The 19,368-nt window shown below is 34.3% G+C and overlaps 1 protein-coding gene across 1 annotated transcript; it reads right to left on the reverse strand.

Moving 5' to 3' along the window:
• Positions 1-6,237: 6,237 nt before the first annotated feature.
• LOC145036509 (myosin-binding protein 2-like) lies at positions 6,238-8,966 on the reverse strand. The gene is made up of 3 exons (XM_078984968.1): positions 7,823-8,966; positions 7,638-7,742; positions 6,238-7,553 (listed from the first exon to the last, which is right to left on the reverse strand). Exons 1-3 carry the CDS (start codon positions 8,844-8,846, stop codon positions 6,505-6,507), a joined length of 2,178 nt encoding a protein of 725 aa, XP_078841094.1. The 5' UTR covers positions 8,847-8,966; the 3' UTR covers positions 6,238-6,504.
• Positions 8,967-19,368: the final 10,402 nt, after the last annotated feature.

Consider the following 19,368-nt stretch of genomic DNA (forward strand, 5'->3'; position numbering starts at 1 on the left):
GCAGCAAAAACTGCATGTTCATCAGCTATACAAACCCTCAAAGGTCGACTTAATGCCACACGAGGGATATTGATGTGACGACTAAAATCTAAGAACACAGAGGATCAAATCGCACCCGAGTCGAATAACACTAAAGCAGGTACAAAACTTAAAAGAAATGTACCGAACTAGAACACATAATAAGCACAATAAATTTCAAAATAATTAGATAAAAAGGAAAAATACGTACCATCCACTACATTAGGTGTTGCGCGGACCTCTTCTGTTGTCATCTGAAAAGCTCTACCACTAGCCCTAGGAACCTCGGCCTTCATTGGCCAACTATCATAAGCACGCAAAGCAGCAGGTGCAGATCCCTATGCTGATCCCTGACAAAGTTGGGGGCACTCGGCCTTCTGGTGGCCGGTATGGTTATAGTGAAAGCAAACTACAAACCCCTTTCGGGCAATCCTTGACCATATGCCACTCCTTGCCACACTTGTAGCAAATCCCTTCTCGGCACGACCCCTCATGACTCTTGCCTCACTTTACACAAGTGCGGCCCTTTTGGCTCCCAGTCCTCGAATCGGTGGGCTTAGTTACCGACTGGGACTGTGCCGGCCTCCGATCTCTCCCCTGAGACTCCGTATCCTCCCTAGCCTGAGTCTCCAGCTCAATACCCCTCTTCTTGGCATTTTCCTGAAGCTCAGCAAATGTACGATAATACGAGTGCGCCATGAACTCACGAATATCCCTCCTTAGAATGCTCAAATATCGGCTCATACGTGCCTGCTCTGTCAACACATGCTCAAGGCAGAACATTGCCCTCTCATGAAACATCCGTGTGATCTCACTGACTTTGTCTTCTGCTTGAGAGACAGAAACTTCTGGGCTAACCATTCCCTCTCCACCAGGGAACGTACTCATCTTGGAACATCACAGTGAACCTCTCCCAAGTCACTACAGAGTGCTCTGCAGGAGTAAAACTGGTCGTCACAAACTTCCACCAGTCCTGCACTCCTAAGTGAAGCAGGTTCGGCGCGAACTGTACCCTCAAGTGCTCCAGACATGAACAAGTGTAGAAATACCCCTTGAGATTAGAAATCCATCTCATTGCAGCAATTGGATCTTGTGTCCCATCAAACTCTGGTGGCTTCGTGTTGCTGAACTCCCGGTACAGCAACGAGTCACCTCCCTGTGGTCTGGCAACAACGACAGCTGCGGTGGCTGCAACAACAACCACCTCGGTAATAGCAGCATATCACTCATCAAACGTCTCAATCAAGGTGGTCTTGATAGACCCAAACATCTTCGGAATAGCCTCTCGGATGGCTGGTCCATCTCGTCATGAATCATCCTGCGAATCTCATCATCGCTCACTCCACTGCTCTCGGGGTTTTGGTGCGTGCCCACCATGATGCTCTGAAACACAGCACAAAATAATCAAAGACTCGCTCGAGTATACTCACACCCGATCACTCGCCCCTACTCGTTCCTTAGCATCCTAAGGATTCTTACTTGCACTACTTATAGATCCAGTGTTTTCAGTAGTACGGGCCCAATATTACCTTCCACACCCCATCTGTAGTCACCACAAGTCCTCCTCCTAGGATTCCAATTCACAAATACTCTATATCTCACAAATCACAAACTACTCTCTTAGAAGACCCTTATTAAACTCATCTAAGTATCTCTTCCTAGATTATCTCTTGACTCAGAACTCAGTGCATACTCAAGCAAATAACAAATAACACTGATCAAAGCATTCCCTAGGCTAAGGCATAACAAATCAGGAAACTCTAGCCCTAGAATATGAAATACCTAGCCTACCCTCTAGCATGAATTTCTAGTAAAATATGTCATAAGTATTGCATAACACAAAAGTAAGCTATTTTGGGAAATCACCGTTCGGGCTCTAGCTGATTGTACACACCGCTCCAACTCTTTTTCTCTTAAAACTCTTTCTCGTTTTAGAAAAATCATTTCTTTTTGACTTGTGTACAATCAGGTCGGCGCCTTTTCGTGATCCGAAGAAGTGCCTGAAATACATAACACATAACACGGTAAGCACAAAGCTTAGTGAGTTCCACAAAATACCATAGATATCACATTATCCACCTGAGGATAACTCAATACGACCCTTTGGTCAATGTGTTCCAATGGAGACCCTCCGCGTGTACTAGGATTACGCCCAACGTAAGTCCCAATTTCACCCTCCTAACATATTTGGTTTGAATAAGTTAAGACCTTGGCTCATATCGCAGATCTGGACTCTCTAATGTCTCTTACTTCATAAAGTCAGTGACTTTAAGACTTTGCATGGCTGACTTGGTCAAAAACACCCAAAACACTCATTCTCTTTTCTCATAAAGCTCATATCTCATGTCTGGCTTGTTTCTAACGTCCAAGATTAGATTTTTATGGCATTACTCCACAAAATACACTAAAAGCGGTTGGTCATGGTCTCTGGAGCTCATTATCTCATAAAGTCTCCATCTTTTGGGACAAAACCCTAAAATACACTATGTAGATGCACAAATCAAACGAGTGAGAAAGCTTTGAGCTTTATACCTCAAAATGAAGCTCCATCCCCTGATAAGCTCAGATCTAAAGCCTGGAATCCCACTCCTTCTTCTTCAAGACTCCTTTTCCACTTCAAGAACACAAGAATATACTCACAAGCTCTCAAATTCACTCTCAAGCTATAAGGACGAAGAATTAGGTTTGGGAGGGTTTGGTGTTTGGGAATGGTGGGCAGGAATGAGGCCATTATATCCTTTATATAGGGGACTCACTAACAATTAGGGTTAACAATTTGGGTCTAGTACGCCCAGCGTACTAGGTGGCCTCCGCATCATATGCACGCATATGAGTACACTGAGCGTACAATCTAGTACGCCACGCATACTCATTTACCACCTTTTCTCTAATAAGGCCAAAATGGACCAATCCTCATACGATCAAGGTTTACAAGGTATACCTGGGCTTGGGATGTTACAATAAATATTGGTTTCTGAATGCTTGAAAAAGTTTTAAATTTTTTCATGAATTTTATGGATGTTATATTAATGACCATTGAAATGCAAATCTATTAAATGCCAAGATGACATCTCACAATGGTAGAGTTCCATCTATTGAATGATATATAGATTTGTCACCTCATTTAACCCCCATTGAACTCACCATTATGGATGCTCTAAAACCAAATGTAAAAATTGTTATATACGAATTTCAACTTCAACATTATTAACAAAATAATATATATAATAACATTCAAAAGAAAAGATTTTATATAAAAGTATGCACTACTACGAGTATTTATACTCCAAAAAGTTATTGACAATTTAACATATTTCTTATGAATCTCTAAGCCTAATCCCCTAACCAATCCTCGATTATATATGCTCCCTACCCTCGATGTCCTCCCATCCCTTTAATTATCACCTTAAGACCACTCTCACCCCCTCCATGTTTAACCACTATCGATTACCAACTTCAATATTTCTTACAAATCTCCAAAATCAAAGAGAACATGTTACGTTCTTTTTTATTGTTATTACCAGACAAAGCGAAACCGATTATAGGGATCCAATTTTTTTTTTTTTATAACTCTAGTAAAGATTAAAGTTTATTTTTATTTTTTTTACTAGTTTATTTTTATTTTATTTTTTGTAGGCTTATGGTATTTTGTTTCTACTAACTATTGTGTATCAAAATGCACAGATCTGGACCACTGGATGGAATATTATCAAATGTCATGATCTGAAAGTCTATGATATATAATAGGGTAACATGCATCATATAATCACACAATTTTCTGCATAAGGGTATTTTGGTCAACTTACCTATATTAAAAAAGGAAATTTTCGGAATTTAAAGGATAATTAATTTTTTTTAAATCTGGAAATTTTAAATTAATTAAAAATTAAAAATCTAATTTTATTCTGTCAGAATGACAGAATATCAACCATAAACGAGTAAATATATTTTTCGTTTTATTATTGCAGAATACATTTCCAATGCAGTTATATTTGATAATTGACTTGATTTAAGAATAAAACATTATTCATATACATCCAACTTGGATCTATGATTTTAATCTTAATATATATCCGAAATTAAATACAAATTCACACATATTCTTACGGACTAATATCATTATACATTTTAATATAGTTATATATATATATATATATATATATATATATATATATATATATATATATATATATATATATATTCTAACAGAATATCATCAAAAATGAATAATTTTTTTAAACAATAGCATTCTTAAATATACAATTATTGAACAAATACACTTGATCATCTTGAATGGTCCATATAATCAACTTGATCTTCACATATATACTTTTTGTTGAACTCGATTCCAAATATTTCTCTTGTATGATCAATATTGAATTCATTCTCCATGGAGTTCTGAAAGACTAAGATACATTACTCGTTAGTGTTACCAGTTAAACAAATGTACTTGTTAACAAAGATTCTCAAAGACATTATAACAGAATGCATTTATATAAATAAATTCTAACAGAATACAATACATAATGAACGTAAATCATAGTCTTATCTTCTATATACATAAACATTCTAAAGCATGTATAAATGTATTCTGTCATAATTACTAGTAACATATATTTTACGTAATATTTATATTCTCATAGAATGAAAGTTGTGAATTACACCAAAAACCCATAAGTAAAAATTCAAGAAAATGCACAAACAAATGAGTAAGTGCAGTAAAAATAACAAGTTTTAGACATGATAGCTTATACAAAATTCAATGATTAGGTTGAATTGGAACAAAACATTGGAATCCAAGATTTCATTCTAACATAACTGGAATTCGTGATTCCATTATGGCAGAATTACCCTCATCATATTAGATACTAAGGCGATTTTGCTACTGCTACTAATTGAAGATTATTCCTTTGGTGCTTGATATTCATGAGGAAGATAATAGATAAAATTTTCACCAATGACTTTTTCAAATATCAAATTCTACAAGATAGAATACAAACATGATAAAGTAATTATTTTATATGTTATTTGAAACTATTCTATAATTCTATGTGCCTGAATTTGGATGAACTCACCATCTAATTTGTTGATGAACTACTAAAATTTAGGTTGAGCAAGTACAAGTGAATCATTGAATAAAGACTTCACCATCTTGATATGATGGATCTTAAAAAATCAAGAATATAGTATCAAATGGGTAAAAAAATTAGGGAAAATTAAACACTTACATATAATATTAGAACAACTTCCCTGTCAAAGCCCCAGGTGCATAAAAAAATTCAACACATATTGGAATCAAAATTGGTTATGGAGAAATGAATAAATAACACACAAAAAAAAAAAAAAAAAAAAAAATCAATGCATCCATACCACCTTCAACAATTGTCGCCCTCCTTTCCTAGATTTCCTTACCTCCATCATTATCAAAACTTGATATCGACAGAAAAAAATTAATATAGGGAATCGATTGCATATTGGAATCAATGAGAACGTGTATTTGTGAGAAAGAGGGAGAGAGATGGTTATGGACATCATACCATAGGGTTTTGGCGGCGACAGTCTTATTGATTGAGCAGGTGGAAGAACAGACGGACTAAAATGGTGGTGTTGGTAGTAGATACGATGGCGGCAAGGTGTTTTAGTGGTGCCATTCAAGAAGGTAATCTATTAACTTGAAACATGAGAAAAAAACGTGGAGTTGTCGATCGATTGTAGAAGAAGTAGAAGCGGTGGATAAGAATGGATTGAGTTTGATTTAAGGCTAATGTTCTAAATTTATCTTTGTTTTTACGTGATATCAGGAATATTAATTATCTATCATATTTAACTATGATGCATTCATGCACATAATAGTTGCTAAAAACATTTGAACATCTCTCTTTCTCTCTCTCTTATATATATATATATATATATATATATATATATATATATATATATATATATATATATATATATATATAATTTTTTAGTAGTTATATAATTTAATAAATATTAAAAAATTAAAAAAAAAAAGAAAAAAGAAAAACCTAACCAATCAAAATAGAAAAGAGAATGTGGGGTCTCTATCTCCCACTCCCTTCCTGCACCTCCTTTCCCATAGGAAGAGTGCTATGTTCCAATGTACGGGAACACCTCCTGCACCTCCTTGCGATCCGTTTATTTTGAAACCATGACTCAAGTGGTGGCGAATAAGCATTTACAATCAAACAATCAACTATATTTACAAAGGGTCACTTGCCCTCTATTTTTACTTTACAAAAATATCATTTGTTAAACATTTAAAATTTAAATTCCTAGACTTACGACTTTATATAATGAAACTAAATTGTCATCATTGGATCCTTGTTTAAATTTGCAACCCTACAAAAACAAACACTCATGACTCATCCCCTTTTCCCACAAAAAGGTGATCATAAGGAAATGACCAAAACATCCTTAAAATTTGACACTTTAAAAAAATTAAAAACATATCAAATAAATCGTTCATCATTGAAGATCCATGGTTCGAAGATCACGTAAATGCTGCAAGATTTCTTGGAGTAGTTCCATTCCTTTGTCACCTTTCTTCAATGATCCAATGCAATGTTTTAAGAACTCTCTATCGGCTTCAAGAGCTTGTAGCCTTCCATAAACTTGATCCACTTCCTCTTCGAAGTCACCCCTCCTCTTTCCAATGTTCCCGTTTTCCAACTCTCCGGAATGGAATCCATTTAATGTTATCACCTTCCCTTCGCTCTCTATTCCAATGGCATCGGAATGGAATCCGTTTTCCGGTGAACCAATGGTCTCAAATCCGTTTTCATAAACTTTCTCGTTTTCCTCATCAAGATCTTGGATAGGTCTTACGTCCTCAATCCGTTGATTCTCTTCGTCACTTAAAGCAAAAAGCTTCTCTTCAAGAACCTTAACTTGTTCAAAAATCAACAACCTTTCTTCCTCAAAATCCGCTAACGAAGATTCAAGATCGAGAAAACCGTCATCATGGGTATCCCGATTCCAGCTCTCTTGGTTCCCATTAATTGGGATTCCATTCCCCTCCTCGGAATGACTACAAGAATCCGAACCCGCCCCACTTTTTTCACTCCCCTGCGAAAGCCATCTTTCCTTCGCTTCATATTCCGCCACTTTTTTCCGATAGAATTCCAATTCCTTTTCCCGTTTGACCATAAGATCATTCAAGAGTTGCAAAGCTTCTTGATCATATTCTGATTGTTCTTCCATCATTCTTTGATATTGTAAGGCCTCCATTTGCATTGCCGCCTTCTCTTCTTGAAGCCGGTTGATCATCGCCATTGTTTCACTGGCAGCTACCGCTGAAGCGCCTCTCTCCTCCTCCAACTCAGCATACAAAGCTTGTAAAGCTGATTTTAGCTTCTCCACGGTGTCAAATGACTCTTCTGCCCCCGATTCCTTTGCCTCTATCATCAACAAATTATTGTTTGGTTGATTTAAGCTCTCAGTCGAATGGGGTGTATTGGGAATTTTCTCTTCCTCAATCTGATTATAGCGTTCAGTTGATTTATTTGATTCGAGACCTGGTATAATCAAATTATTCTTGAAATTAGCATCAAATCAGGGAAGAACGTTTCAAGAGCTTGAAAGAATATGAAAATCTTTACCATTTTCAATTACATGTATATCATGTGAAATGGATGAAGGTTCCACAACACATAAGTCAAGAACAGTAATCTCTGTTCCAATTGTCACATCTGCTTCTTCATGAACTGAAATGTAAACATGAGTAAACAAAATCATTCCCATGGAAATTAAAATCGAAATGAAAATCTTGCAAGATGTAAATTACCCAGATGAGTATCTGGATCGGATTTCTCTGTTCCTACTGCATTTTCTTGAAGTTCTTCGATGAACAGGGTTTGAGTTTCTTGAACAATGGCGGATTTTTCATAAATGACTTCACTGTTTTTTGCATGTAAAACAAGAGAATTCTCAGTTTCTTTCAACTCCGTGGATTCAAGCCCTGTCATCTGATGGTTTTGGATTACCAGAGCTTTTTCGTTATCTCCAGACGCATGATCTTCATCAGCTTCAGAAACGTTTTGACTTTCCTCCGTTGTTGAGTCAACTAATTCAATAGGTACCAACTGATTACCACTATGATCAAAGAAGAATTCGAGATCTTGTGGGAGAAAATCAGAAGTTGAATCTTCCTTCTTTTCAAATTCATTCAATTCTGTTTCAATTTCAAAAGTATTTGAATCCCATGTATCTTTCCCGTCATTATTCATCCGAGTCACTTTTTTGCTGTGAATTTGAAGGGTTTCTTCCATTAAATCTGATCCAACTTGATCATTGGAACTTTTGATCAAACCCTCGCTCTTAGTATGCTCCAATACATCACAAGAATTCCGAGTCACTACAAAACTATCAAAACTTTTCTTATGAAACTTCAAACCACAGCATGAACACTTCAAGTTCTGTTCATCTTCATCTCCGCCATCACTCTCTTTGACCTCACATTGGAAATCGAGATGAGATGAAAAGCAATCATCACACAATGATTTGATTTCTGCCAATTTTTTGTGATTTGGGCAGAATCCCAAGATGGAAACCTCTTTGGAATGTAGTTCGCAGAGAAGATCGCGGTGGGAATTGATGTTTTCGGGTTCTAAGAAGCGATGGAGGGTAGAACACCACAAGCAGGGTGGCTTTAGGGCAAAGAATTGGGAAAATTTGATGATGAGAAAAGAGAAGAGAGAGTTGAGGAGGAGGAGAAGTATGAGTGTCCATTCAAGAACCGCATAGATGAGAATGAGTGTGATGTTGTTCGTGTTCGTGTGCACCATGGTTGCAAATTTGTTGGCTGCCATGGCTGTCGCTACTCTGTTTTCTTGTGAGTATTGAGAGAGAGAGAGAGAGAGAGAGAGAGAGAGAGAGAGAGAGAGATAGATAGATGAAATAAAATAGCGAAGTGGAAAGAAGTAACAGCCTTGGACACCGGAAAGTTGTATTCAGAAAAAAAGGGTGGGAATGGAAAAAGTATGCTATATAGGGTAGAATTACAAAATGGTCCCTTCACAATTCCGAACATATAGATAATGTAATGATGACCATAAAAATGTGATTTGATAATTTCAGACAAAAATATATAAATATGTGAGAGACACGACATAATACGAAAACACGATATAAATTTATCTTGAAAATTGAGATAAAGCGTATTTCACATCGTGTAATCGTATCGTGTCAAATTCGTGGATAACACGTTTTCATGACACGAATACACGAATTGTCAGGTCTAAAAAATATTTTGTAGTATGTATTTTTTTTTGTTTACTTTTAGTTTAAATTTCGATTTTTTTAGTTTTTGGTCATTTTGAGTTAATTTCATTGTGGATTTGATCCATCAGTAAATTGAAATATTTATTTTTCATTTTTCTTTTATTTTTTCAAATCTAATAGTTATTTATTTATAATAATTAAAAAAAGAGGGGCCTCTCTCTAGATGAAAGTTGACTGGGTGAAGAATTACATAGGAAGACTTGTTTATCTTCTTTACCATTAATGCAATGTATCTTCAAAAAATGTCTCTCTACAAACTGATTTATTCGTGTGGAGATCTCTAGCATCTCCATCCCTGATGTCTCTTGAAGAACACACACAATCAAATCTATAAGATCTTTGTTTAAGACGCATACAATAGTAGAGAAAAAAAGTCGATATTTTAGGTTTTGGTTCAGTAAATAGACAAAATTGAAGCTTTAAGATCTGGGTTTTGAAGAAGATGTGTGAAGGGGTTTCGAATGCTTTTGATTTTGTGTTCTGGGTTTTCTACGTTTCTCTCAGGTCTTTCAGAATCAATAACTCAAAGTAGATGAGGAAAGGGAAGAAGGAAGTACGGTTTTGGTTTTTGGGTTCTGAAATCCTATAGTCTCTAGTTGTTTTCTTCTTGTCGACAATTTACAGGTTTGATTTTGTGAGATTGTCAACTCGAAACTCAATTATTGGCTTTAGGCCATGGTAAGTTTTGATTTTGAAACTTAAAAAGCTATCAATTCGTTCATATGAAGCCTTAACTCATAAATGGGTTTGTGTTATGGGATGGTAATTGATGTATAAAATTAGTAGGTGCTCCTTATATTGGAAATGCTTGCACATGCCTTTGATTTCTACCATATGTAACACTGCAATGAGTGAATACCTCGTTGAGCCACAAAACTGGAAGTTCATCTGTTTCTCGCCGAAAAACTATAGAGAATAATGAGGCAGTGAGTTCTTGCCTTGGTTTATGGTGAGATTTCAAGTGTGTTAAAAGGAGTTTTTGTGTGATTTAGTTTTGGTTTCAAAATTTTATTTTGAAGCAACAATTGATATATGTCATCAAGGATTCAAGGGGAAATATTGGTTCCATGCGATTCCTGATAAGGACTATGGAAACTTTTCCCCCTAAGAGATACGAAAGTGTGGGGAGAATTAAATTCTTGGGATATATTCACTAAAGTCTCAATATTTTTATCGATTTGATAAGAAGATCCTAAATTTTATTTTTTTGACAGTACAGTCCTAATTGCCGGTTGTTTTTGACATTTTTACCTTTTTTTTTTCCTGTTAACCGGTAATTATGACTTTTTTTTTGTCAAAAATATAAAGTTTAAGACTTTCGTGTCAAATCGTGAATTATGACTTTACTGTAAAAAAAAATAAAGTTTAGGATTTTCTTGTCAAATCGTTGAAAATATTAGGACTTTAGTGTATATATCAATTTTCTGGTTAGAAATTTAATGGTATGATACTCTTTAAACATAAGAGTTATTGAAATCTTCTCTAGTTAGTTAGATCCTATTAAATCCTTAACGTTTGCTTCTTGTTAAATAGTTTAACTGACACTAAAAGAAAATCGAGATAATCAAGAAAAAAAAGAAAGAAAGAATCAGGATCGTGTTGACTTTTTGCAGTACCAAAAATAGAGACTAAGGAAACGAAAAAAAAAAAAAAAAAATTGCCCTTTGTACCCATTCTCCACATTCACACCCTTTTGACTAGGCATGTGTTGTTTGTGTTGGTAGAATCTGTCCAATTTTTAGTTTAAGATTTGTCGGTGAAGCAACAAGAAAGTTTTACAAATCTTTTCACCATTTCTCGCTCTCTCTTTTGCATCTGTTTCTCCTAATCCTGATTGTATTAGGTTAAATATGATGATGGTAAGAAAAATAGTGGTGTTGCAACAAAAGTCACAATTAAAAATTTTTGGGTTACAAAAATACACTAAAGTCCTAATATTTTTAACAAGTTGACAAAAAAGTCCTAAACTTAATTTTTTTTTTTTTTACAGTAAAGTCTTAATTCACGATTTGACAAGAAATTTCTAAACTTTATTTTTTTGACAAAAAAAATCCTAATTACCGGCTAAACTAGAAAAAAGGGTAAATGTGTCAAAAACTGTTGATAGTTACAACTTTACTGTCAAAAAAATAAATTTTAGAACTTTCTTGTCAAATCGATGAAAATATTTGGGACTTTAGTGTATATATCCTTAAGTTCTTTGCATTTTTATTTATTGTTTATATAAAAAACATAGATTTGTTGAAAAATGAAGAAACAGGCGATCGAGGTGTCTTCATTATCATTCAACAGAATTTGCATATAATTCCGTTTGCAAATTGATTTTATGTTTCCAAGTTTAACAAAATTCAAAGATAATCAAGGCTCTTTTGAGCTCTGTGATGATGTTCGGTTAGTAAATATGGAGAGAGAGAGGGAGAGAGAGAGAGAGAGAGAGAGAGAGAGAGAAAAGTGTGGGGAGGAATAAATTATTTGCATTTTTGTTATTTTTTATATATAAAACATAGATTTTCAGAAAAATGAAGAAACAGGCGATCGAGGTGTCTTCGATATCATTCAACAGAATTTGCATATAATTCCATTTGCAAATTGATTTTATGTTTTCAAGTTTGACAAAATTCAAAGATAATCAAGGCTCTTTTGAATTGTGTGATTATGTCAGTTAGTAAACGTGGAGAGAGAGAGAGAGAGAGAGAGAGAGAGAGAGAGAGAGAGAGAGAGAGAGAGAGAGAGAGAGAACTCTTATTTTAATTATTTAAATAAAAAAATCATATTAGATTAAAAAAATGAAAATAAATATAAATTAAATGTCCAAGGGTATTAAAGTCATTTCAGTTTACTGAGAGATCAAATTCATAACGAAACTAGCTCAAAATGATCACGAAACAAAAAAAAAATCATGGTTTGGACTAAAACTCAGAAAAAATACATACCATAATGACTATTTTTGTAATGTTTCTAATGTAAATCAATCTAACAATAAAATCAAAATGAAAAAAAAAAATTAAGTTAATGAATTTGATTTGGCTTTTTTAAGGGGTTTGATAAAAGCATTAAAACTACTATTTTCTTCTATAAATTTGTATGTTGAATCAAACAAAATTAAATGAACAAAACATCACTATTTGTATGATTTTGTCATTTTGATTGAATTAATGGTTGAGTTTTTATGTTGTCGGGTTTAGAGACAAAAATAATGCACAAATCTCATGTTTAGGGTTAGTGTTGTACCATATTAGCAAGACTCCACACCAAAGGCCCGTTACCTAATACAATGGTCAGACCGATTATCGACACCATAATGCTCTCACTATACAACAACGAGCCACGTTGAATAACAACATGACCAAATCCAAAACATGACATGAGCATTATATATCTCGCCACAACCAAACAATTATCGTGGCGTCAGAAGGCCTGAACCCAACATATGATCAGACACTCTTACAATCATTTGTAAAAAAAACATTGTAAAACGTGTCTTAATTGGTAAAATAGGAAGACATTTCCCCATTCCACAAACATTATACAAATCCTCCCTCATGAGAAGTAACAATCAACTCTATTGAGTTAAGTACCCCTAACTTAAGTGTTAAAGTATTATCTCAGCTACACCTTGGATTATGGATGATTCTAGTTTCCTTTTGTGAGCGACTAGTTCAAAAGGTTTAAAGTAACCTTAATGTTTAATATTTGCACCGATCTAATCTAATTTACTATGGTTAAACAAACTGAACCGATTCAATTAAACATTAGATTTGATCATCTTCCTATTGAATATACTATTATATATATATATATATATATATATATATATATATATATATATATATATATATAATGTAGACAAATTTGGGAAGTACAATCAAAATGAAAAAAAATCAAAATTAAAAACAAAATTTTGAAAATAAACAATTAAATAAATAAGCCAACTTTTAAAATCCAAGAAATCACATGTTTTGTTATCATAAATGAATTGCAAAAATCACCAGAATTACGAAACTCAAGCTTAGTTTTAGGCTTGTTTATTAAAAGAGCTCGAGCTGATTTATCATCTGTCGAGCTTGATTAGGCTCGTGAATCTAAACAAGCATATATATATATATATATAATTTTAATTTTGTATGTTAAACTATTATCATATAATTAAATATTAGATATTAAAAATATCAAATAATGATAAAATGACATTTTTAACGACTTTAAATGCACAAACGAGCTTGATATTTAACTATTAATTGTGGCGAGCTCGAGCTGAGTTTAGGCTCATTTAGGATTGCCTTATAAACAAGTTCATCCCAAACAAGTTAAATTATTTATGAGTCGAGCTCGAACACTAAGAATTAAACTTGAAACAAATCGAACCCAAGCTTACATAAACTTAAGTTTGGCTTTGTTTGTTGACAACTCTACTTTGCCAAATTATGTATGTGCTATGTATCTCCTAGCAACTAAAAATAGTCAACTTAATCCCTTGACTTCTGCATTTGGTACTCATTTGATTTTTATCCATACAATAAAAATGTTTTAAAGACGATATACATAATTTTCATACCTATAGTATGCGTGCTATCACATCTTTTTTCTAGAAGAAAAACGATTCAAGGAAAAAGGGACAAAACGTGAAGTAAAACTTATTTTTGTGGATGTTAATGAAAAATTTGAAGTTAATAAATGATAAATGAAGATTGACATAAAGTTGCAGGACCTTTATGAAATATCACTTATTTTTTACATTCTTTGATTCAAGATTCTTTCTGCTTCCCTGTATTTGATTAAAGTGGAGGACCCAACAAACCACAAGACATGTAGGCCGACCCCACCAAAAGGAAGGAGTGATGGACCACTAAGAATACTACACCAGTACACTGTACACCCCTTATTATTATTATTATTTATTTATTTATTTACTTTTATATTTTATAAAGAATTACTATTGCTTAGGCATTAGGCTCCGGTATCAGGTGGGAGCTGTGTGGGAGGATGACGTGTCAGTCTCCAAAACATGTGGATATTGCCCTCATATTCAGTGCTTCGACTATGGCGTGGACGTGGAGACGGGTTGGGCCGATTGTTTCAATTGGCTAATTGCTCTTTTGACTGTTTGGACCATTCGACATTCGACCGTTTGTATATTAAAAATATAATTATTCAATTTCTAACAAGTTTTTCATAGACAAAATTGCAAGAATGGTTTCTGTAGTTAGATTGAAATTGACACTTTGGCCAAACAGGTTTGGAATGATACTCATGGTCTAAATGTTTTCATTTTCTTGTCATTTTGGTCCAATTTACTTTAAATTTTTTAATAATGATCATTTTGCACTTTGTTTTTAGTTTTTCAGTTTTTTTTATTTATTCAAATACTTTATAATTAAAAGAAAAATAAAAAAAGAAATTCTCTCTCTCTCTCTCTCTCTCTCTCTCCAATAGAACTTGAAACTCTCCGCATCTACTCCAAGCATCTAAATCACCACCATCCACTATTCTTTCCAGAACCGCCACCTACAGCTACCATCACCCCCTCCTGTCACCACTATCATTATAAAAGAATAAAAATTTAGAAATCATTTTTGTTTCTTGTTTTATCTTCTTGTAAAAGAAAACTTGATCAGCTATGAATAATCAAATATTAAACACTGATAACCAAAATCAAATTAGAAATCAACGATTTATCTTTGAATTTCCATCGATTTTAAAGCAAACAAAACATTCAAAATCATATTACAAAAACACTAATCTATCCAAGAACATTCACAAATCAGTTTTCAAAACTAGATGCAAAAATCAGATGTTAAAGCAAGCCTTAGCACACACGATGCATCACCACCAAGAAACCCTAGCCGCTATGAACATCCCAGATCTATGCAAAAATCATATTTTCCATCCTCTATTTCGGTAAGCCAATAAACCCATTTCCACGAAGCAGAAGATACTGATTACAAAAGGAGATGAGAAGGTGGAGAAGGCAATGAACAATACCCATATAGAGCTGGTACGAATTTTAAAGATCTGAATTGGAGAGTTACACACAATAGAAAAAAACACACACACACAATGTATTGAAGATCTGAACCAAAGGGAAGCCGACATAAAAGATCGATAAAAACCATAACACAAAAACGGGCTTGAAACATGGATTTTCCGATGTATATGAGGTCGAAGATGTTGGTGGTAATCAGGCCACTGATTTGTTTTTCCCGACGCTCCGGTCTCGTGGCTAGTGGAGCTCGACGGAGATGTTTGGGCTAGGGGAGAGGACCGATGGGTGAGAAAGGAAAATGGTGGAGTTGGGTTTTGAAGAAGATGATGGTGGTTAATTGAGCTCTTGGTATTAAAACAAAAGTTTCCATTTTTTTGTGTGTGTATGTGTGTGAGAGAGAGAGAGAGATTTTATTTTTTATTTTTTTTAATTATAAAAGTATTTGAATAAATAAAAAAACCTAAAAAAGTAAAAGCAAAGGGTAAAATGGTCATTATTAAAAAATTTAAAGTAAATGGGACTAAGTGGCAAGAAAATGAAAACATTTGGACCATAAGTGCTAGTCTAAACCTGTTTGGCCTAAAGTGGCAATTTCGACCTAACCACAGGGACCATTCTTGTAATTTTCATTTCAAACACACTCTTTCAACACAAAGACACATATTCACCGAAAAATACTCACTCCTCACACAATTTTATAGATCTAAACCAAAATACATCACCTATCCCAAACCCCCCAAACACTTCAACTGATCCATTAGCAAATCTTAGCTACATCCAATTGATAACATCTTTAATTCAGCAACAACCTCTATTCACTAATATTCTATACTACTCACACTACTACCAACAACAACATTCACCACAATTCAATCAACCCCAATTTCAAGTCTTTCAACACACTAATATCCTTACACTTTTAGGTTTATACGATGTGTTATATACTTATGTACATCATAAATTAAACTTATATAATAAAAAAAACAAGTTTACTTACCGTATTCGGTATTCAATTGTAGTCAAACTCATTTCTAATTTATCATTAATGATATTGGTGTCTAAAATTAATTTATACCTGCAAAATCAAAAATATTAAAACTAAACTGATTATATTTCATTTTTTACTATTCTAAATTTTTCAAATTTATAAAATCCAAATTTGTATGTGTTTTACTTTCCCATATGAGATCAAGTTGTTTCAAGTAATCAAATTGGTCCAACCTTTTAAACCACAAGCAATATTAGTTTATATAAGGCGAGACGGCGTGGGCGAGGGAAAGGGTGAGGGAAGCTTTCCCTCTGAGCCGAACATTGCTTCTTGACTGAGGGAAAGGTAGCGAGGGAGCCCATTCCCTCATTCTCTCTCCTATTCCTATTTACCAACTTTTTTTTATCTTTTTTAATACTTATTAAATTGTATACCTACTAAAAATTATAAAAAAATATATTAAAACTCATGGTTTTTAATTCCCTACAAAATGAATATAATATTTGTAGGAACTATATTTAAAAAAATAGTGAGGGAAGTTTCCCAACCATCATTGAGTGAAGGAAAGGAAAATGAGGGAAATGGTGTTGTGACCCACAAAAAGTGAGGAGAGTTTTCCACCCACACCCTCTAGTCTAATTAAAACTAGCAAGAAACTATTAGATATAGTAAGGGATGAACCAATGATTTTATAATAAAAAGCGTTTAATAATTAAAGTGCAGATTTCTATTTAATAATTTATTTTAGTTTTAACTCTTCCCTTAATGTACGTGTAAAATTGTTGTTGGCGAATTTATGATATAGATGTGGTATGTATACATGTTCTATCCAGACAATTTGTTTACTTGGAATGTTGTCTGTGTTGTTCAAGTTATTCTAGAACTCCTTGAGTTATAAGGAAAGTCAAGTTTTATAGGAATTCTAATTGTTTACCAATTTGATTGTGTTTAGTATATATAGATGTTTGGTTCTTGTATTTGTTTTTCAGAGATTGAATTTTTATTCAATAAAGGAGGTCATGCAAGTTATGAAATTCTAGTGTTTTGTTTTTCTACTTTGCTTTAATTGGTATAAGAGCAACTGAATTTGTGATTGAAGAGAACCTGTGATTAAAGAGAACATGTGCAGAAAGTGACAAAGCCTTGTGACAGAAGGTAGAGTTGCGGCGTTAGAAGTTCTATCACAAAAAAGAAATCAAAATTGAAAAAGTGACCAACAACCTTTCTGTCTTTCTATTCGTATGGAGACCAAAGACACAACTTTCCTGCCATCTGTTTTCTTGTTTGATTATTCATAGAAAAAACTTTGAAATCAACATGCGTTTGTAAGAGATCTCGTGTGGAGAACTCGATCAAAGAAAAAAATTGCTCAGAATTTATGGTGTGGAGAATCTGAGAAACAAGCCAAATTGACAATAATTGGAATTCTCGTGCATTGAAGATTTCCTGTTTGATTATCCTTAGTTGTTTGCAACTGGTGTAGTGAAATCGATGATTTATGTGTTGCAAGCGAAATTGGCGATTGCTTAAAGCCCTCTTGTTTAACCGACGATTGCTTGAAGCCCTCGTTTGGAGAAAATGTTTGGTTTCTCGTGTGGAGAAGAATCACTACCGTACATATTTCTCGTGTAGAAAATCTAAACAACAAGAAACGTCAAGAAAGCAATAGAAACCTGCGACATACGAAGTGAACCTGTGGGTTCTTGAACCCGTGAAAGATCGTTAGATGTGTTTTGTCCTAAAGAAATATTTTTTTTATTTGACTTTGGGCCTTTGTTCAGATCAGAAGACATGTTTGACTTCTGGAAAAAACCATATCAGTTTTTTTTGGAAGAATCAGAAATTAAACCGTGATGTCGAGAGAAGAATCATCCCAACCACCGGCTAAAAAACACACATCATTAACGTTCCAATGCCCGACTTTGACATCGACAAACTACACAATTTGGAGGATGCGCATGGAGGTGCTACTCAAGATTCATGGTGGCTGGGATGTGATCGATCCCTAACTAGATGGCGTAAAGAAGAACAACATCGTGAAAGGATTGTTGTTTCAATCAATTCCGAAGGTTTTAATCCTTCAAATCTGTAATTTGAAAATTGGAAAAGAGATGTGGGATGCGATTAAAACTCACAACCTTGGAGTTGATCGAGTGAAGGAAGCAAGACTCCAAACCTTAATCACAAATTTTAAAATTATGAAGATGAGTGACACAAGCACCATAGACGACTTTGTAGCAAAGTTATCTGAAATTGCTTCGAAATCCGCATCACTAAGAGAGGTCATGACTGAACAGAAGCTTGCGAAGAAGTTTCTTACGAGCTTTCCTAGGCGATTTGTCCACATTGTTGCAACCCTTGAACAAGTTTTAGACCATAGGACAATAAGCTTTGAAGATGTGGTTGGTCACTTAAAAAGCTAAGAAGAGAGGATCAAAGGTGAAGACAAAGAAATTGAGACATAGAATAAATTACTTTATTCCAAAATTGAATCGTCCAACAGAAACACTGAATCATCAGGAGGAAGAGGAAGAGGATGTGGTGGTCGACGTGGGCAGGGTAATACCCAAAATCACAATCACTTTGAATCCACTAAAACTCGTGATGAGAAAAAACAAAAGGGAAAACAACGTGAACAAAGGGACCTATCAAATATTCATTGTTACTAGTGTGACAAGTCTGGTCACTTTGCCTTGAGATGTCTAGACCGAATAAAAAATAATGAGGCTATCCTCAATGTGACATACGAATGAGATACGAATCATGAAGAAGGGACGTTCTTTATGATGAATACAATTCAAAAAATGGTGTTCTTGAACGAAGACAAATATATCCCTCCAAAACTTGAAGCTAATGTCGATGAAGACAAAATTTGGCACTTAGACAATGGTGTGAGCAATCACATGACTGGAAACTACTCTTATTTTTATGAATTAAATAAGAACATAACGGGTAGGGTGAGATTTGGAGATGGGTCGTGTGTTAGCATTAAAGGAAAAAGGGTCAATTTTGTTTGAAGGGAAAAGTTGCGAGCAAAAACTAATGAAGGATATTTATTATATCTCCTCACTTCGGAGCA

The sequence above is a fragment of the Lactuca saligna genome, chromosome 3 (genome assembly GCF_052625555.1).
Source record: "Lactuca saligna cultivar CGN05327 chromosome 3, ASM5262555v1, whole genome shotgun sequence".
Taxonomy (NCBI): domain Eukaryota; kingdom Viridiplantae; phylum Streptophyta; class Magnoliopsida; order Asterales; family Asteraceae; genus Lactuca; species Lactuca saligna.

What these genes read in the sequence shown, in the direction of transcription:
- LOC145036509 (XM_078984968.1), bottom strand. Translation starts at nt 8,846, where the DNA reads ATGGCAGCCAACAAATTTGCAACCATGGTGCACACGAACACGAACAAC. An exon ending in CGATCCAGATACTCATCTGG is followed by an intron (nt 7,743 to 7,822) that starts GTAATTTACATC and finishes TTTACATTTCAG; the next exon opens with TTCATGAAGAAGCAGATGTG. An exon ending in TATACATGTAATTGAAAATG is followed by an intron (nt 7,554 to 7,637) that starts GTAAAGATTTTC and finishes TGATTATACCAG; the next exon opens with GTCTCGAATCAAATAAATCA.